The sequence below is a fragment of the Pyxicephalus adspersus genome, chromosome 5, assembly GCF_032062135.1.
Source record: "Pyxicephalus adspersus chromosome 5, UCB_Pads_2.0, whole genome shotgun sequence".
Classification (NCBI taxonomy): Eukaryota; Metazoa; Chordata; class Amphibia; order Anura; family Pyxicephalidae; genus Pyxicephalus; species Pyxicephalus adspersus.
The window spans coordinates 134,030,971-134,052,962 of NC_092862.1; the positions used below are offsets into that span (position 1 = coordinate 134,030,971).

General features: G+C 36.4%; 1 protein-coding gene across 7 annotated transcripts in view; it reads right to left on the reverse strand.

Annotated features, from left to right (window-relative positions):
- ADAM22 (ADAM metallopeptidase domain 22) overlaps nt 1-21,992 on the reverse strand; it is a 159,476-nt gene that overhangs the window by 41,254 nt on the left and 96,230 nt on the right. For all 7 annotated transcript variants that reach the window (XM_072412789.1, XM_072412791.1, XM_072412794.1 and 4 more), the window contains exons 7-18: nt 19,645-19,714; nt 15,900-15,970; nt 14,217-14,291; nt 13,931-14,002; nt 12,151-12,317; nt 9,347-9,431; nt 7,895-7,985; nt 7,244-7,295; nt 3,003-3,102; nt 2,653-2,724; nt 2,430-2,522; nt 1,204-1,284 (exon numbers count right to left, since the gene is read on the reverse strand). In XM_072412789.1, coding sequence (XP_072268890.1) covers nt 1,204-1,284; nt 2,430-2,522; nt 2,653-2,724; nt 3,003-3,102; nt 7,244-7,295; nt 7,895-7,985; nt 9,347-9,431; nt 12,151-12,317; nt 13,931-14,002; nt 14,217-14,291; nt 15,900-15,970; nt 19,645-19,714 — 1,029 coding nt within the window. The remainder of the gene's footprint in view (nt 1-1,203; nt 1,285-2,429; nt 2,523-2,652; nt 2,725-3,002; nt 3,103-7,243; nt 7,296-7,894; nt 7,986-9,346; nt 9,432-12,150; nt 12,318-13,930; nt 14,003-14,216; nt 14,292-15,899; nt 15,971-19,644; nt 19,715-21,992) is intronic.

Consider the following 21,992-nt stretch of genomic DNA (forward strand, 5'->3'; position numbering starts at 1 on the left):
AAAATAATAAGACCCATGCAATGGTTTACATACATTTTAACTTTACCTTTTTACCTTTACTGACAGATATTGTAGTATGATGGCTGCCATCGGGGAACACATTTAAAATTGCTAGGTGCCTACAATATCTGGATTCACAGTTTTCCAAATCAATGACTATGATAAATATGCAATACAGTTATGTCAGGACTCCTAATCTGTTTACTTGTTCTAAATCAGTGACTTATAGTACTGAAGCCATTGACCCTGATTTTTAAAGCTCTCAAGGCTGGAGAGGATATACTTTCATCAGTGAAGCTGGGTAATTAGGAAAACGTGAAATAGTTCTGGTTCAGGAATGAAAACATTTGTAATCAAATAGCAAATTACTTTTAAGAAACCGATTCCAGGTTTCCTGGATCACTCAGCTTCACTAATGAAAGTGTATTCTCTCCAGCCTCGGAGAGCCTAAAGAAATCAGGACCATTGAATCAGCATGACACACTATGTTGTCTATTTATAATGCAGTGAATCTCACATTCCCTGAAACATTTTTTGGTAGAGAATAATGTACTGCCACTAAACATGGACCTGGAATGATTTAGTAAATGTGTGATTCACTGCTTATTCACTGCAATATTCCCTTATAATATCAAATTGTTGGAATTGCATTCCATGGGAAATAATACAGAGCCTCCCCCCTTCCCCCTGTGTGAATATAGCAATCCCTTGCCTGTGCTTTCCATACGATTTGGTCTGTGTAATTTGTGTCCATGCAGCCAAAAAACACCTTTGTTAGGTCATGTACTGATATTTGATGAGAAGACCAGGCTCACAAGTGGTATTCTATTTCATCTCAATGGTGTTCAACAAGAACAAGTCAGGGCCCTTTGAAGATCATTCCACTTCTTCTTTCACTCCACACCAAACCATCATCAAATCATGGCACAAATTATGCTGAAATAGTCATTGGAAGAGCACTTTTCATTATCTAAAATGTCTTTGTAAGCTGTACAATTTACAGGATCCTTCACTGGAAGATGCCTTGCTTAAATAATTTGAAGGAAGTCAACATTACTTGATCCTGATAGTATAGTTGTGATGGTCCAGTGTGGTAAACATTTGGCCATATTTTGTATTTATCAAAGTACAGAATTTTAAAATTAGTGAATGCATGCTGGAAATAAAACACAACTTATTAGAAAACAAAAAAGTTCCAATTACCTGGCTGGAATTTCCTGTACATATTTCTGGGATATCACAGTCGTTCACTGCTTCCCGGCATAATATTCCTTTAGGATTAAACTTTAAGAGAAATTGGGTTAATAAAGGTTACCTGTCACTAATATAAAAGAAGGTTTCCACTAAATATATTGATAATTTAATACTAGCAAATATATTGACAAGTATACCATGACTGAAGTCAGTGGCCCCCTGTGCAAAACTGACTTCGCATCTCCCCACCCAACTGATATGGGGCCCCTATAGGGCCCGGCAGCCTTGTGCAGTGTCACACTTTGCACTTTCCTATGCCTGCCCCTGATTAAAGTGCTACTGACAAGATTGGTCTCTATAGTTTAAATCCCCCATCCCATGCTTTCTAGACTGACCAAGCAATTAAAGCAAGTTTTGACTACCAAACCTGTTCTTCCCCCAACTCAACTGCTGCTAAATAACTCTAGAAATTAAGTAAAATTGTTGATGATATGAAGATACACATGAAAAACTCAGATGGATCTTCATGGATCATGGATCCACAGGCTAGTTACATTTAGTGAGACTTTATTTGTTGCTGTTTTTAAAATTTGCAGTTATCACAGGTGTCACTTTGATTTAATCATATTATTATTTTTTTAATTATTTAGAGACCCATTCTTATATCTTCATCATTTGGTTCCTATACCCTGAAGGGATGTTGTTACCCCAACCCTACACAATCCCCTTCCTTTTTCCCTTAAGCCTTATCTGCCAGGTCAATGCAAACATAAGCAGCTGAAAAGCCTCTTAAATGCAATCTTTTTTCCCCTAAAAGTATGCTGTCTTTAACATGATTTTAGGTCTGAATCTTGTCCACACATGCCAGAAGACAGCCAATTGGCAACAAATACTCAGCAAACCTATTGGAATTACTAAAATTACACTGGATAAGAGGGGTCCGAGGATATGCAAGGCCCAGAGGGCCCATCATGGAGACCACCATAGTTATAGTTATAAATGTGCCTTGAATATATTAAATAAAATGTTGTTGATCATTTTTAAACGTATATGACCTTTGTGATTCTGTATTTGCCAGGTAGCTGTAAGTTTTTAGAATCCTCCAATAACAATCTATATTATTCACCAAGAGATTCAGTACTCCCTACTTAAAACAACCTGTTCAGACATTAGCTTACAATAAAGCTTTAAGCCCCCCTTCACTTACTTTATATATTAAAAAAGGTTTGTGTTACCTTGCATTTGTTACAACACAGCCCATCGCTGCACTGGGAGCCTTCAGTCAACTTACACTGCTGGCAGCAATCTTCTCCCTCTTTCGCACATTCCTACCAAACAGGAAAATGAATGGGGAAGACTTAATCATAACAATATTATCAATTTTGGATAAAACACAGTGGCAGACACTAAATAGGGATCTATTCCAATGCACAGCATACTTGGAGATTAATAATATACCTCAACAGTTCCGCAGTCACATTCTTCACCAGCTTCCACAATGCCATTGCCACACTCAGGGGGATCTAAGAGCTGTATCAGTAAAACAAAGCCATATTAAATACCAGGAACATGATTTCAGTGATAAACCTTTAAAAAAAAAAAAAAAAAAGAAAAGCACACAGAACGCCTGTCAGGAGAATGCTTCTTTACTACGTACTTTCACCTTCTGGCCAGCTAGTAAGTACAAAGGTTTTGGGACCTTTGGGATCACGCTGGCAAAAAAATGCAAAAACACTATGCATTCTATGAAAAAAAGCATCTTCAGTATAACAGCCATGATGGTCTTTCAATGGAGAGGCAGAGCATACCTTTGAGGGCTTGTTAAACAAGCAGGCTCCTCCACCACTATTAAGAAATTCATGGTATTCCTCAATGTCACAGTTAGAAAACTTGCTGGGAAGATAGTATCTGTGAAAAAAGAACATAATATAGAAAATGAACTGCTTTATTAAAGAATCTTTTGGGTATTTTTTCAAAAAGATCCTTTTAAAAGTAATGGGCAAATGGGGTTATATTCTCATTAAAATGATGGCTGAATGTCATAAAATGAATTATTGTCTTGCAAATATTCTCTGTGAAAATTACACAGCATGTTAAATAACCCCCAAATGTTCTCCATACAATAGCAAACTATGTTATTGCAGCATTATTTGGTTCTAAGTCTTGTAGAGGGCTAAAAAAACTGAATTTTTGTGGACTGGGCAGTGTCAGCCCTTCCTAGCTATCTATGGCTAAACTATTTACACCCTTCCATTCTACCATTTTTTATAACACAGACAATAATTATTCTGTGGTCCAAGATAAGAACAAAGAAAAATTATTTCATAGGAATCCTAAAATGTGCTATTTCAACCAGTGTTATTTTGTACTTAATAAACAGATATACCAAAACACTTTCAATCATAAATTTAGATATCAAATAAAAAAAGATCCTTGCTAGGATTTAAATACACTTTAAAATAAATGTAATGGACCTCTTGGCGTTTTGTGTGACTCTCTGGAGATAGCTTTTAGCGTTTAGAGCCTATTCCATGGTAAACTAAGCCCTGTATTCCCTATTGAACATAACAGTGAATTAGATTTTAATAATCGAATATATAAAAAAACAATGTACAATCATCAATCAGGTACTAGTTTGTGTATGAGAGGGACACATCAATAGTAATAAACTATACAATTACTGAGTATAATACCAATGTTACAATATAAATGTAGTGCAATATTGTGAAGTTTTACTGAACACATCTAATGATTAAGAACAAAGAAAACAATTTAAAACAGCAAAACACTAATATTCCCTCATTTGCTAAATACATTATTAGCCAATGATCAATCAGCTATTCTTCTTTAGGTCTTTAATCTTTTATTATTTCATCCATTTTATGCCTGCTGTGTTAGTACTGAACAGACGATTGTTTACTGAATGTGATCGGTAGAAATGGCAGCTCTTATAGATAGAAGGTTGTGATGCTAAAAGCAAAAAATGATGCTTTGATAAGTAATGTGGAATAGGGCACTCCATTAAACATCAAGGTGAGGGATCTAAGTGATACTAGATACACTAGAGTTATGACTAAGGGCAAATGAGTCAACCTCAAAAAAAAATTAATGTCCCTGAAATAAAAAATAAAAAAATACAGTGAATAGGATCATACAAGTACTGACCATAACATTTGAAAGCATAAACATACAGGTGTTAGCAGCACATCAAAACTGATGATATTTCAGACTACTGTTGCTCAACCTTTTGTCAAAAAGCCACATGTGACCCTTTGGCACTTGTTGCGTAGTCTTTAAACCTCAGTAGTGGGAAAAGCGAAGGGCAAAGGAGTAATACATATGATATCAATCACTGTCTACTACAAAATGCTTCCAATCCCAGGGTGTAGTCGTAAAAAAAACGAAGAGGGGGCATGGAATAGTGAAGGTTATCCATGGCAAGCACACAGTGAGAGCCTATATGAGGGTCTAGGAGCAGAGCCACCAGTGGGGTCCAGAGGCATTTTAGATACAAATAACAAAATGTTATATTTTGATGTGGATAATTTTTGTTCACAGTGAAAGTTGCGTGTAACAGTGTAACACACATGCAGATTTATTGCTGTCGATTAGCTAGATGTTCATGAAATAATAGATGCCCTTACCTTGTCGTTGCTTTGATATTGGTTGTAACAGGAATTGACAATTGGCCCAAGACATGGGTTTTACAGCATTAATCGATGCTGATAACCAAGTTATTACATTCTTTAAGTAAAACGTTAATCCAAAAAGTTACTTTATCAATCTATTAGATATTGTTAATCACCAGTCAAGCAAAACAGACTAAACAGTCTGTGAGTCACTGGACACGGGCTGGTATTGGGGAACTCAGCCAGCCTCCGCACCCTGGGTCACACGTGCCCATTTCCATGCCATTTAAGACCATATTAACTGTTTTAGTTTTCAGTGTTTATTGTTTAGGACTAAACAGCCTCCACTTATTTGGGAAGAATTTTTATACAATTTTGTAGTGCTTTTTTTAAATTTCTGCCCTTTGCTCAAAAAGCCTTTGTGAGGTAGGACAATATTGTTGGATAGAAATATCTTGCTTCTAAATCATCCCATGTTCAAAAAGGTTGGGATTCGAGTTCCCAAGGTTCCTCATGGATCACTCAAGATTGCTCTGCATCAAACTCATCACACCATGTATTTATGCAGGTGACTTTGAGAACAGGGTCACAGTCACTCTGGCATAAAAAACTGTCTACCTCAAACTGCTGCAGAATAGAAGAACAAAATTGTCCAAAATGTTTTTGTACCCTTTAACAGATCCCTTCCATGTGTACACCAGAAGGCAATAATTCAGAGGGGTTTCTGCATACTTTTACCATCTGTTTGCCAGGTATCCACAACATTTTGGCTTCACAGTATACACTGTATCTGCTCATTTTAATAAGCTGTAATTACAGAATGCAATAAATGGTATGGTAGAAGTATTGGTGTTTACTTGTAAATGTGTGTAAATGCCCTCCTAGACTGCTTTGATGCTCCTGTAAAGAGCACCAATGCTTAGTCCTTAAAGAATGCAGCAGATAGAAGTAATGAAATCAAAGAAAACATGTCCACCTTTTAAAAAGCCCTACAGCCATTTATTTGAGGTGCCTAGGGGTGTCCTATGTCTTTTAGAACAACATTTATAAAACTGTATGGTAAACATAAAGATGAATAAAAAGACCCACTGACTTCCTTCTTGGCAAAAACATATCAGAATCTTCGGGACATGATAAGAAACTGAAAAACCATTTGCTTGCCTATAAATGAAAAAGCTGTTAAATAACATAAACCACTTTCCTGAATTGAACATCCTCAGTATCCCCAGCCATGATACACAGGACTTCACTAATTATTTCAGCAATACACTATGGTGCAAAGCAGCTTTATATTCATTGTTATAATGACTGTGGAGGGAGATTACTCAGGATTCCATAGCAGCTGTAAATCATAGCTATAATTATAAATGGTGGATGTTTCCAGTATGCGATGAGAAACATAGAAGTAGTGAGCCAGAGAAAGGAAACCACTCCACTGATTAAAGCAACCATGTTGCTAACTTCATAGAAGAAACTTTCAAAAATGAAATAGGAATATTAACCATTCTATTGTGTAAAATCAGAGCTATAGGTGCCAGTAGCTGGGCATGTCAGATATCTGTGCTGTAGTTCCCCTCAGCATCCCTTACATGACAATAAAATACAGAAGTGATATAGGGGGATAAGTGGTTTGCGATTTTGCTGGGCAGGTTTAAAACTTAAACAGTACATATCTGTATGGAGATTCCATATTTCTGTTTTCATGCTATATATACCCTCCTGTTTTTGTTTAGTTCTTCCTGTGTTTCAATTTTATTCCAAAATAGAAAGACCTACATGTATGGATATGGTATAAACATTAGAATGTGGGCGTGTTTGGATGGCAGAGAATTATGGAAGGATCGGTGCTCCCTGCAAGGCATTGCAATACAAATCACAAATATGAATAATTTTTAACATAGCCACTGCTCTTTCATTGTGTGAGATCAGACTGGCGAGGGGGTGGTGACAAGACCACCTGTCACAGCCTGAACTGAGGTAGAGGAAGACTGTAGGTCCTTGGATGAGGATAAGTATCTTTCTATTATACCCTCTCCTGGTGAAATGAGCATTATTTTCTGCATCAGCTCAGGAGATTTATTTTATTTATGCATGGAGTTTGGCTTTAAGTAAGTTAAAGTTCCTATTGGCTATCTAATTACATGGACCTAAATCTACAGCTTTAATATTCTCAAGACTGAAGCCTGCAAGAAATGTCAAATCAAATATTAGATTACCCTGTATATTTTTACGATGCCAAAGAAATATGATACAGAGAAGCTGGTTAGTCGTTGAGGGTAGTAGACATTAATTTCAGATTTCAAATACTTTCGGACATACAATAAGCCTCAGTGTTTTTACCTTGCACGGTGATTGTTTAAAGGCCAGCAAGTGAGGGAAATGTTTTAAAACAAAAAATAGAGGAATGTTGTTTGCCTTACCCAGTGTCTTCCATAATACATCCATGCCACCGATCTTCACAGGTACATTCCCCTAAAAATAAAAGCAAATATATAATAACAGAAAGATTATATTATAATACTGACATTATACATTTATAGGAAAAGGCTCAAGCTGAAAGCAGAGTATATGACTGTTAAATCTTTTTTAGATTTACACAAAATAGATTATGCAAGAGCCTGTTGATTTTTTTTGCTAAGCCTTGCAAATGTTGGCATTCCTGAAAAATGCTTTATACTGACCATTTACACGTAAATTTATGACCAAGATCAAGAGTTGAGAAGACACACAATAGGTCTCCATCCTATTGATAGAGACTTGGGACCTGCTGCTTTCCTCACCTCACATCACAGCCTATGTATACTGAATTCTTATTACTTCACAATCTAGAAATACCCATTGCTGTCAAGCCTTAGTGGACTGTGCCTTTTCTCTAGACAGAAGTATGCATAGAAAAAAAACTACTAGCACATGGAGTGATGGCATTTTTTTTTTAAATATGCCGCTGAAAAAGTCAATAGCAATAAGGTTAAATAAAACTTCAAAGAACAATCAAGTACACTAGTATATTTTATCCCAATCAAAGGATGCAGCATTACACTTCATGTAGGTGAAACATGTCAGTTACCAACCTCTCCTCATCTTCTCCTTGTCAGAAAAAAGGCCCAAATTATGAGCCAGAGATTGTGCCAGTGTGATTGCCAGGACATCCACCCTTCCAAACTGAAACACAAAAAAACAAATACAAATGAAGATCACTGATGCCAAAATATAAAACACAGTTATATTCACCTAATGTTTTTAAGAATTTTGTCCAGAAAGTTATTCAAACCTAGATGTCCCGATCAAATTTAGCATTTTAAGCATAAAATAACACTATTTATCATGTGATTTGAAAATTGAAATAGCCAAATTCACTCAAGTAAGATTCAATGGAATTTTCCCTGTATTTGCTGGTAAGGTCCAATCTATGTATGTGACAATGGCCTTGGTAAATTGAATCTTGCCTTGCCAAATATTACTAGTACAGTAGTTGCAATTTTATATTCTATTTTATATTCCAGGTTTGCTGGATAACCCAGCTGATGAAAGTTTATCCTCTTCAGACTTGGACAGCTTTAATAAATCAGGCCCTATTTTGGGGCTAACCTTGTTAAATAGGAATCTAGTCAAATATTTGCTGGTTGCTTTCCATGGTGCTGAAATGGGGCTAATAGGTTAATGCGATTTTTTTTTAATGTTTTTAAAAAATGATAAAATGTTTGTGTCTATTATTTTTTTCCCCCGGGGGGAAACAAGAGTGACCAGCTGATGGACTTTCTTCCTTTTGCTCAGCCAGAAAGTTTCTGCCATGGTCAGGTAGTGACTATAGATATATAATTTCTATAAATATGAAAAATAAAGACATGGTAAAAAAGTACAACTTTATTTTTGTAATTTTGATACTGTTGGTTACAAAATAAAATTGTCCTTTAATTTTAACCTAACATGCTGCAGTAATCAACACCATATGGACAATTGGTAATGGAAAATGAAAAATCAGATATTACTGTGTATAAATTACAACAATTCAGTGTTCACATGAACCAAAAGCAAACATGTCAACGTTGTGAATTAGTAGTACTATTTGAGTAAAAATGTACTCCTAAAAAATGCTGTTTCCAAAAAAATCCCCATGTGACCCAAAGCCAAGATCATTTGATCTCTGGCTTTGCATTAGTGCTTTGGCGGTTTCACGTGATTAGACTATAAATTGTCTATTGACTTTCTATAGACCTGTGTGCTAGATTTGCAGAATAGAGGGATAGAGGGATTTGCACAGCAGGAACAGGAAAAGCAAAGTCTGCAAATGTAATGACAAAGTGTGCCTGCTTCTGTTTACATATATAACAACAAATTCCAAATAAATATCTCTGTTAAATATTACAAGACAAAGTTTATTTATATAGGATATAGGATAATTATTTTTTATACACTGCATATCTGACAAAAAATTAATAAATAAACTACTTCTGAATTGCTTTAGTATTTGCAGCACAGTATTCAGTAACAGAAACTTTGCTAAGGTGATGTTGGTCTCTCACCTCATTCACACCGCCTCCTTTCAGAAGTGAACACACTCCACCAATGTATGCTGCTCCACTCCTGCTGCTTTCAAATTGACTCCCCCTGCAAAAAATATTAAAATTGATTTTAATGATTAGCCTATTTATTGTTAATAGTCCTGAGGGAGGGTTCTCTCTGAAGGCTTTCATTTTTTATGTAATAGTTAGGTTTTGATCAGTTGATTCTGCCACCTCCCGTCCCAGGTCTTAGATTGTAAGTTCTTTGGGGCAAGGTCCTCTCCTCCTCCTGTGTCATTGGTTGTGTCTGTCTGTCATTTGCAACCCCTATTTAATGTACAGCGCTGCGTAATATGTTGGCGTTATATAAATACTGTTTATTATTAATAATAATAATAATAATATTAATAATAATAGGGTGGCAACACTGGCAGAGTCTGTGACCCTGATTTATGAAAGCTCTCCAAGGCTGGAGAGAATACACTTTCATCAGTGAAGCTGGGTGATCCAGCAAACGTGGAATGGATCTGGTCCAGGATTCAAAACATCTGCTAGCAAATAGCAAATGATTTTTAAAAATCCATTCCATGTTTGCTGGATCACCCAGTTTACTTCTGAAAGTGTATTCTCTCCAGCCTTGGAGAGCTTTCATAAATCAGGGCCATTGCCTCTGCCATGCAGCGTTGTCTCTCTAGGATGCAAAGACTACTGTTACACAGCCTTCAACTGCACCAGTATGATGTACACACCCATAGCACCCCAGCACTTTTCCAGTCTTTTATCTCTTTAACAACCTGCAAGTACAGAAAAATACACATTGATCATCCTGAAATGCATTCAGATCCTAAGTCATGTTGTAGACTGAAGACACAAAGCATTGAGCATATTAAACTACCAAATCCCCCTCCTAGTCTCATCCCCACAACAAAGGCACTAATTAATCTGCAGTCCTGAAAAAAAAACTGTGAAAAGAACATGGGAGAGCTTTGCATTTCTGATCGGATCAATAAGCATTTTTGCACATTTAAATCAAATTGCTTTCAATTGTGTATCTAACAGATAAGAGAGCAAATAAGAGTGTCTCCATATACATAAACTTTATAATCCTTTACTATATTGTGGCTGCAGTTTAGATTTAAAGTGTCCAGAGGCATTCCTCAATTTCACCACTTAAACCTTCCCTCTCCTCCTCCACATTCCAGCATTATTATTTATTTTATTTTTTTAACCACTCTGACAACATTACCAAAGCTTGTAAAATTCACACAGGGGAATATGCTGGGAGGTCACGTCTTATTAAAGACCTGATCCCAAGAACTACATCTCCCAAGAGCTAATGATGCTGTGTGGATGGGTTCAGGAGAGTCAAAGAAGAATTTGGGAAGATTCCTGTGGGAAGCAGAGATGGCGAAATCTTGCAGAGGGATACTCTTGGAATGTACTGAGGTTCCTGTGCGATTTCTGGCTCTGTATTCCACAGGCATCTTTCTGGAAGGATGATGACATGAGACCAAGTCATGCGGGTCAGGGGTAAGATAAGTATAATTCACAATATTTTCTTAAACTTACATTTTATCTACGAAAAGTAGGTGATTTGAGATGGGGAAGGAGTCCTGGAGCAGCGGTTGCTAAGCAGTGGTCCGTGGAAAAATTTGGATAAATTTGGACCGTATTTGCTATTTTAATGTTTTATAAATTATAAAACAAAAATATTATTCTAATAAATTCCTAATGACAATTTTCGGTTTTATATTGCATTAAATTTACGAACTTTACTAAAGACGTAAAAACAAGGGAGGCGCAGCGTGGCGTCAGTGTTCTCTTAAGTTGTATTAGACAACTGTTGCCGAGCTGTACGCTTCTGTATTGTTTCCACCATTACAACAGTCACCCTACTCCAGGAATACCGATTCTCATCCGATTCTTTTATTTATTTGTTTATTTCTCAGATGCTCCTTTAGGTAAGTATGACCTTAACTGTGTATTTTCTTTAACTATTATATTTAATGGCATCAAATAGTTTGACTTTGATAACTATCATTTCTTGTTTGGTGTTGGATTGGAATGAAATGAACCCATAATAAGTGAGAAAAAGCAAACAAATATTTTGCATTGCTTTAGTAATAGCAAAGATAATGGAACTAATGATAATAGTGCCAATAGTAATACTTCACATAACCGTGAGCTGATCAATAAATCAGAGCCTCCAAAGTCCCTGTCAGCACCATTAGAAAGATCATTGTTTTACAAATGAATTTATCTTGTTTTTTTTTAAATTTATATCAATGGTCCGCGGGTTTTAAAATGATGAATTTAGTGGTCAATGAGGTCGGAAACGTTGGACTGTAGTCCTAGAGGATACATGCAGACCTTATATTTTAGTGCAAGGTCCCCTTTATATTTCTAAAACTAGAAATTATTTTTAGAATGTATGCAATATCTAAAAAAAACTAGGTCCCCAAAGTTAAATTTTGGAAACATGATGAGGGCCCTATTTTACAGGTTATGTTCCTTTTCTTCAAAACCCAGGGTAAGACATAGGGAGGTGCAAAGTATTCCACTGCAGAAGGGCTCCGGACCCTCAATGGCTATGTCTTGCCCTAGGTTATGAAGAAAAGTAACATAACCTGTAAATTAGGGCCCTCATCAAATGCAAGACTAGAGCCAACAGAGACCCCAAGACAGTTCGGTATGGAGGCCCCAAGCCATTTCTGCACAGGGGCCCACTGTTGGCTGTCCGCCATTGTATAATCTAAATATTGTATAACCTAAGTATTTATTAGGGGAAAAGTAAGCATATAAGACACAGATTAAACATTACGTACGAGAAGAGGTGTATAGCATCACTTTTGTCTTTGATAAAATCCCTCCTGTATTTCATAAACTCTTTCAATGTCTTGAGAGGATTTACATCAATGCTGATTCTACTGTTATCGGCCCAGGTTTCCATGGCCACCAACACAATCCGCGTGTTCAGCTGCTCCTTATATAGCTGGTACATAATCGAGAGAGAAAGAAAGAACGTTTTGTTAGGGCTGCTGGAAAGACGTCACTTAAGCACAAATCCAAATCGCTGCGCAAAGAACACATTGCGAATCTATAGCCTAAAGAGAACCTGTGAGGGGAGCAACATGGAAGCTGCCATTACTGGCTGGTTTTAAAAAGTACAGGCTTCATAGCTATCATTCTAGATTTATTACCTACTTACCTGGACAAAAGTTCAGACATTACTCTCTTCGTGCGTGTTTCAGATTAGCAACTCACTAGTTAGAAAACGCAAGATCAGAGCCTGTAGCTTTAAAAGCAATAAAAATATTGCAGCTCCATAACTTTATCCTAACTTTTGCTACTGTTAGAATTTGCATTTCATTAATGATATCATAAGGAAACTTTAAAAGAGATGGTAACATCACTGTACAAACCTGTATGATAAAAAATATTCAATATATTACGATAGCTACATTAGGAGAAATGGTTCAGAAGAAACTGAATTTTAAATCTTAAAAGTGTAAAAAAACAATTGTCAGCATGCACATTATTTATTACAGAAGGAACATATGTGGACAGGTAAGTTGAGTTGAAAAAAAAATATGATCAGGCAGGTAAGTTTATTTTAGTGCAGTAGGTACATCACCTGTCCATTCTTCACAAAAGGACCTACCTGCCCTCAATTTTTTTTTTTAATTTAATTTTTATTCAGCTTTAAAAGGAAAATCCATATAGTCTACCTTTTAATCCTGCCAGTGTAGATGGTATCCTCCTATGTTTTGTGAAGGTGCTTTAAATGTTATGCTACCTCTGCTGAATTTTCAGCATTGTCAGCCCTCTGACCATGGCTTCCTATTAATTTAAATTGTGTCGTCATAAGGTGATTGGGTCTGATTTAATAAAGCTCTCCAAACTGCTCTTCTGGTTATCATTTTCCCAATAGGTATAGTGGGTATAGTGGACATCTTCCCTCTTTATTATATATATTGCTTTTTTGTGCATCTTTAAAAAAAAAGCCTATGCCTTGTCTGAGTCTATTTCCACTTGCTATAAATCTTTTGAGCAAAGCATTATCTAAGCAAATCATATCAAGACAAACTAAATACAGCAAATTAATGCAGGGCCTGCTACAGGTGTGAGATAGACTTAAGAAAATCCAATGCTACATGGTTGTTTTGTAGACTAGTTGCAGCATAAATACCGATGGCTCTTTCAGTTTTCAGAGTGTGTGTGTGCATTTATCAGGCACCACTGGGGCTCACATTATCTTTTAAGGGACTACAACAGATGACTGTAAAACCCATCTTGGATCTCATGAATATAAGATTAATTAGTAAGAAATGCGTGAAAAGTCCCCACAGACATTCAGCAGATTTATTACTAGATAACTATTGGTTGGATCAGAAAATTATCATCTTACATACATGGGTAGCTTGACAGATGCAAAACCAGTGATATATATATATATATATATATATATACATATATATATATATATATATATATATATATATATATATATATATATATATATATTATAATGCATATGTTAATTACACATTAAGAAACGATCTGCTAATATTCAAATATTGTTACAAGATTTGTGATAGCCCTTACCATATCTGCAAAATTCACAACTGACTTTGCATAATTGTTTGTCTGGCCAACAGATAACCGGTGCTTTTTATACTGTAAGATAAGAAAAAACAATTGTGGAATATGGACATGGATATATGGATGGATATATAACAAATAGTTGTATAGGTATAAATGACAGATAGATAGATAGATAGATAGATAGATAGATAGATAGATAGATAGATAGATAGATAGATAGATAATCTGCATGTCATTTTTTACTCCATTTTGATATATCCTTTGTTAAAAACTAAATATATCATACCATCAGGTGATCATTAACAATCATCAGTTCCACATATTTTGTCTCGTCCATGACATTGCTAGGTAACTGCCAAATCTGAAAACAAAAATGACTGATGACAATAGATTCTAAAATATAGCTCTCTGGTAAAGGTTTCCCAATGTAACATGCAAAACACTTTTAATCATGCTTTTATGTATTGGCAGTGGATCTTTCAGCTGCAATGTAACCACTTCAAGACATATACAGTATCAACTGACAATTACCTAAATTCATATGGCTTTGCTAAACAAATGCTTATCTTTGAGAAAAAAACAATGAGTTATTGAGCTATATTTTGGCTTGGCACATGATATTCTTGTATATTCAACAAGACATCAATTGTGATGTTATGGCTTCAGAGCCATTATTTCCCATATTGTACCCCAAGCCCAGGTTAACCTGATGATGCATCCAGGTGGTGTGTACATGATAGCCTGGGCTCAAAGAAAGTGGGATAAATGACCCTGTCCTTGCTCCTCTGTCTATGCAGTCAGTTGCCAGGTTTGGGGAAAGAAAGCTCTGTTTAAGCTGTGTAAGCATGTAACAAAAGTGATGGTAAGTGGGTCCCGTGCTAAGCCATACTCTATGAAGTTCTGGGTAATTCACCTATGAACAGTAGCAGTAGCAGGTCAGGAAGGTTAGTTTATGCTGCTTAAAAAGAGAGACCTATACTAAGATATCGGCCCTGATTTATGAAAGCTCTCCAAGGCTGGAGAGGATACACTTTCATCAGTGAAGCTGGGTGATCCAGCAAACCTGGAAACCAATTTTGTAAGCTGCCGTGAATACAGAGTTCGGAAAAAATTCTGTATTGTTTGTGTTCTGATTTTCTGCCTGTTAATAACTTCTAAGCCTCTGATTCAGAATGAATATGCATCCCAAGTGTTCAGCCAACTAAAACTTGCCACACAGTTACCTGCATGCTTGTTTTAGGTGTGTAGACTCACTACTAATTTAACATTCAGGAAATCAGTAATCTTTCAAATGAGTTCAGCAATGCCAGCTTACCCTGGCTCTGCTTCCAAGACTGTTTTATTATAATATAGCTTGTGTAGCAAATATATATGTTATATACATTTTAAATTTAACTTCAGAAAGATGTAAATGTTACAAATTGGCTCTTTAATTATAACAAAAATTAAATGTAAGTTTTATTGCAGCAAACACTTGAATTTGACTTTAGTAGCTTTTAGGTTATCCAAGTAAATATGACAAAGAGCAAGCTGATAGCAGGACATAGTAGACCGAGCAGAAAGACAATCTCATCAGTTTTCTGCAGATTCTTCTCTATCTGGTCAGCATGTTGGGGGGAGTGCAGACCCCACTAATTAAAAGAAATAGGGATCATACAATGCATTCACCTGACTGTGCTGTATGCATTTCATTTGTGTTAAATACACTTTCAATGGTACATACATGGGAGCAAGTTGACGTGTCTAAGGATTTGTATTTTTTATCTGTTTGACCCTGGCATTAACACAGTCCCATCATGGTAGATATTTGCCTATTTGCCATATCTACTGGTGTTTAGCTTAATTTGTTATTCCTCAGAAACTTTAACTGTAAACCCCCTACATCAATATTTTTTCATACTTGTATCTTTATGGTAATTTGGAAACTGTAATTCCACTCTGCAATACCAAAAGAAAATGCTGTACTCACATTTCTCTTCTTCCTTCGAGATGTTCTTGTCCGTGAATGCTTCACAGTTGTCTCATTCAATGACCAGAATTCTAAATACGAATAAAGCTTTTAATAGTCCTGCTTGAAAATTCAACTGCATCATTTGCCAGAACTATGCAAAGCTCAGCAATTTGTACTTTAGCTCAACTCTTGGGAAGTTTTGTTTCACACAGTCAGAGGACACATAATTATAGAAGATAACGGTTCAAGTTATTTATATTTGGAGTTTTTTCTTAAAATAACTTTTTCCAACAAAACTACACATTACAATCTCCTTGTGCAAATTTTGAATAATCTCTTTACATTTGTTGTTGTAGGTAGCTCTAGAGATAGTTGTAATATCTATGGTCAGGTTTAGGCTATGTTCACACTGGCTATGAGATTGTGGTATGGTTACTGATTCCTCATACCAGTGAAACATTGCTTTATAAGAGACATTACATGTAACTTCTCCTAGTTGCATCCCCACAGAGAATGAATGGGCACGCCAGCTGTCAAATCTGCAGAAGCTGGTTCTTTAAGTACCAGGGCTATGGGTGCAAGATGCCAGTTGCTGGGATCACTCAATCCCAAAGCAGGTTGGAATCCTTCCCTTACGCTGTGCACAAATGGACATTCTGGTAAAGAATAAACAAATAGATTTCCTTTTACAATGCAAGCGGTCTTAAATTGCAAGTTAAAAATCATAAATGCATACATACTTATTTTGTGGCTTTCTCAGTAGGTTTGCAGCTGCTCTGTAGGCATAGCAGCAGATTTGGGGATTCTCTCCGATAATGATTCTCGAAATTGCTAAATCAAGGACCATTTTACTGTCCTTTGGACCTTAAGAGGGCCAGATTGTGGCAAGTGGGAGTTGAAAAAGCCACAGCCTTAGTGGTCAATGGAAGTTAAGCCTAGTACCCATTTTTTTTTGGAGGAGGTATATTACAATTGTTTCCAGTAGGTGTGCCCTGAGACTTAAAAGTTAAATAGAAGATTCCTCGGGGGGTAAGAAACTTTAAAAAAGGCTGGTTTAAAGCCTGACCACATACAGTTAGGTCCATAGATATTTGGACAGAGACAACATTTTTCTCATTTTGGTTCTGTACATTACCACAATTATTTTTAAATGAAACAACTCAGGTGCAGTTGAACTGCACACTTTCAGCTTTAATTCAGTGGGTTGAACAAAAAGATTGCATACAAATGTGAAAAACTAAAGGCTTTTTTAACACAATCACTTCATTTCAGGGCCTCAAAAGTAATTGAACAAATTAAAAAAACTGAAAATAAAAAAATAAAATTGCTGGCAATGACAGCCTGTAGTCTTGAACCCATGGACATCACCAGATGCTGGGTTTCCTCCTTTTTAATGCTCTTCCAGGCCTTTACTGCAGCAGCTTTCAGTTGCTGTTTGTTTGTGGGCCTTTCTGTCGGAAGTTTGACTTCAACAAGTGAAATGCACGCTCAATTGGGATCAGATCATGTGACTGACTTGGCTATTCAAGAATATTCCACTTCTTTCCTTTAATAATTTCCTGGGTTGCTTTGGCTGTATGTTTTGGGTCATTGTCCATCTGTATTATGAAACGCCTCCCAATCAATGTGACTGCATACTTTCAAGCCCCTGAAATGAAGTGTTTGTGTTAAAAAAAAGGCTTTAGTTCCTCACATTTTTATGCAATCTTTATGTTCAACCCACTGATTAAAGCTGAAAGTCTGCAGTTCAACTGCACCTGAGTTGTTTCATTTAAAATTAATTGTTGTAATGTACAGAACCAAAATTAGAAAAAAGTTGTCTCTGTCCAAATATTTATGGACCGAACTGTATGTACTTCAAGGCTGGTATTAAACAGGCAGATTGGCCAAACAAGTGTTGGGGCATCTGGTAGTCCTCCACATATTACCAAAGTATTGGTACCTTCAACACACTGGGCCTGACTTATTAAAGCGCTCCAAGGCTGGAGAGTATACACTTTTACTGGGTGATCAAAAAAATCTGGAATAGATATGGTCCAGGATTGAGAATATTTGCTAACAAATAGCAAATGACTTTAAGAAATCCATTCCAGGTTTGCTGGATCACCCGGGTTTCACTGATGAAAGTGTATCCTCTCCAGTCTTCGAGGGAGCTTTAATAAATCAGGCCCAATGAGAGAAATAGTGGCCCATCATTGTTGTCGATTGGAGAGATATTACCCCTTCATTAAGAGGAATAGTTTCCCATTATTTATGTCAATTAGAAGGATAGTGCCCCATCTATAGTGTCAGTAAGACAAATAGTTGTCAATTATTGGTTCTAATGGAGGAAATAATTAAATAACCTTATTGGTGTCAAAAAGAATGAATAATGCCCAATTGTTTGTGTCACCGGGAATAGTGCACCGTTTTTGGTTTCTGTGGGAGTAACATTATCCCAGGGGTCTGATAAATACCAACAAAGGGACACATCTGTATGTTATTATGCTCCTATATTTGCATTAGAGGGTGAATTTTCTGATTCGATAGAAATAAGTAATACATGGCAGATAAAAGAGCATGTAAAGGAAGGTTTAGGGCGGGGATAGAATATCCAGTTTTAAGCATGTCTTAAGTCTTAAGAATGAAAGTTTTCCTACAGAGAACTTCCTATGAGAAAATGGTTACATCACATCCCCAGATAATAACCAGTTTGGTGGTCTCTGGGGACAGGTGGGGTGAATTTTGGAGATGTTGCGCAGGTGAAAGTGACAGGACCTGGAAATGTTCTGATTATAAGGGGTATAAGGTATAAGGAGAAGATAGAATCGAAGGTGACGCCAGGACAACGTGCCTGAGGGGAGGGATGAATGAATATAGCTTGAGGGCTGGTATCGAATGAGAATCTGGCGTGTGTACAGCAGCTGTCCGGCTTTGTTTGTGGATCCATCCTTACAAACAACAAACAACCTCAATGCACGTGAAGGGGAGAGATCGCAGCAAGGTGCCAATCGCTCATTCTTCCCCCTCCCCTCTCCATAGCGCAGAATAACGCAGTGTGTACACTGCTCATTCATGTATCTTTCTGTCTTTTTGTTGCTGGAAAGAATCGTGAAAGATCCTTTCCAACGACAAAAGTCTAACCTATGTACACAGCCTAACTCTTCTTAATCCCTAATTTTCTTCATGTGTATATTCAATATTAAAATAAAGAACAATGTCACCTTGCCCATGTAAAGCAAAGTGACAGTGTCTCTGCAAAAGGCATCTTATCTGTGTTCCCTTACAGCTCTTTCCTACTTTATAGCACTTCCTAGAACTTTGAACATTGCATTATTGTTTAATTGATAATTGTAATATTTATTCATTACAAACTCTTTATTTTTAAAAGGCAGCCAGGGGCTAGCAGGGAATCAAATCTTCCATTTGGACAGAATGTCCACTTTATTTCTATGCATTGTGGCATGTTGTTGAGCTCTATAGCACATCAAATCGAGCTTTGCAAAAATAGAAACCTGTCCTATTTTTTCATCACACACCAACAGCGTCGGCATGAACTAAAGCTGTAGGATGTAACCAAAATTGTCTTGTTCTTGTATTGAGACTACATTGGGCAATTCTACACAATGCAGCCCAGTGCTGATGGAATAAAGCAGTTGTAATACAATCAATCTTCCTCTGAGCAGGATCACAAGAAATCTTTCACAAGAAATTCAAAACACAATGATTTTTGTCCAATCTAGCCAACAGAAATCTTTAGTTATATAACCAAAGCAAAAATTACCTGATGGCAGCTCATCAAGAGGAAATTCAAGTATTTTTGATTTGTAAACAGAGTGTAAGTGATAATCCTCCTGAAATAAACAAGAAAATTTTATTTTTTTATACATTATTCAATACTTAAAGGGTTTATATTAAATATATATATATATATGCATAGTTAATGTTAATTTGTTCAGGAAAGTGCTTGCTAATTTTTTTAGTGCTAATGTATCAAAGGATAACTAGAGCTGGTAAAAGGTATTTTATTGTATTTAAATAGCATTCAATTCATATGGGTGAATGTAGTGGGAAGTGCAGGACATATAAAGTGTTAGTCATGTGTAAAAGTTTATGTCCTGTAATGAACTTTCACTTTGAACTATTACGTGTTTGTGCTTGCAAGGAGAGACAAAGGCTCCAGGGAAGAGCTTATCCTAGGTTTAAATGGGCTGCTGAATCAAAAACACATAGTACAAAGTGAAAGCATTTTACATGATATATTATTTACATAGAGGTAACCCTTTATTTGCATCTCAGGATATTGGGCCTGATTTAATAATGGTCCCCAAAACTGGAGAGGATATGCTTTCATCAGTGAAGCTGGGTGATCCAGCAAACCTGAAATGGTTCAGGAATGAAAACATTTGCTAACAAATAGCAAATGACTTTAAAGAAATCCATTACAGGTTTGCTGGATCACCCAGCTTCACTGATAAAAGTGTATTTTCTCCAGTCTTGGATAGCTTTAATAAATAGGCCCATTGGCTCATGTCTACTTAAAACTATTAAAGTAAATAAACTTGCAGGTATTTAAATACCTTTTTGTCCACCTTAATTTGCACAGCATTAATGAACAAGCACTTTCACTGAACATATTCTGTATGTGAACCCTTTTTAAACATACCCCTAAATGTATGTATAGCCATTTTGTTTTAGTTTTGGATTGGGTTTGGTTAGAAGTTGGGTCAAGTTTTATAGCTGTCTGTGTCTTTTCTAGATGGATTCATCATCTTTAACATAAAGAATAATGTTACATTTTAGAGCTGTCATCAGAAATGTAGGTATATTTTTAATGGGGTGAATGTTTTGGGGAATGGTAAAAATGTCCCTGACACAGTTCTGACACAGGAAATAAAGGGGAATTTCCCCAGTGGTACACACCAGTCACTTCGGTTTTTTTAAAGCTCTTCAAGGCTTTCCTTAGTGTAGCTGGGTGATCCATCAAACCTGGAATGGATCTTGTCCAAGATTCAAAACATTTGCTAGCAAATAGAAATCTATTCCAGGTTTGCTGGATCACCCAGCTTCACTGATAAAAAATGTATCCTCTCCAGCCTTGGAGAGCTTTATTAAATCAGACCCATTGGGTGAACCAATTTGGTTGATAACATTGGTTGCTCTTTATCAATGAGTCCTGCATACACTTATGCTGAACAATGAAGATATGTGCACATTCCTCTATGTATTTCTATTCTCTCTAGGTCCTCATAAAAGTAGCTTTATGCAGACTGCAGCTGAGCGCATAATTGCATATATACTTTGCATCAAATGAAGAATACATTATAGCACATCGACAGATTACAGGCCCATCTGGGGAAATCAGAATGTACACATATAAATAAAAGCATTAACATATCACAAACATCACGATGGAATAAAGAAAAGCACACACACACACACACACACACACATATAGTACATTTGTTTTGTTTTTTTCCCTAGCTATGAAAGTTTTTCTGCAAAGCATACAGGGATGAACAACTATGCACGTCAGTCCCTGTCCCCCAAGGAGCTTGCCTGACAAAACCTCTTTATATAAGAGAATTACTGTATTTATTCACAGTTTAAGTTTTTTTTTAATTTATTTACAAAGTATTATTTTGCAGAGCGCTAACATCTTAGCAACAAGGACATATAGGTGCTATATTTAAAATAGAAATCAGAACTGGGTTTTAGACTCTCTTCAAATACAATGCATTACTGACATTTTTGCCAATGCACTATTTTAGTTTAAAAAAAAAACATTTCTGCATTATTTGTGTAGCCTAATGCAGGGTAATACACAGCAGGAAGGCACCAAAATAAACTGTGCCAAGTGCTGTGCATTACCATGGAGGGGAGCCACTAGAACTGCTCCTTTATGTGACAGCAAGAGAAAAAGACTTAGCAATCACTATCTGTCTCTGTGACCACCTTCAGAAGGTACATCACTACAATAAGGACACCTACAACTATAAAAACAGAGAGGCTTTATTTAAAAAAACAAGATATGTGAGATAATGTACTGAACGATTTTTATAATATGTCATTGAGGATTGCTACTATGGATGAGTGGAGTGGTTTTGTCAAAACTGATTTTACCACTAAATT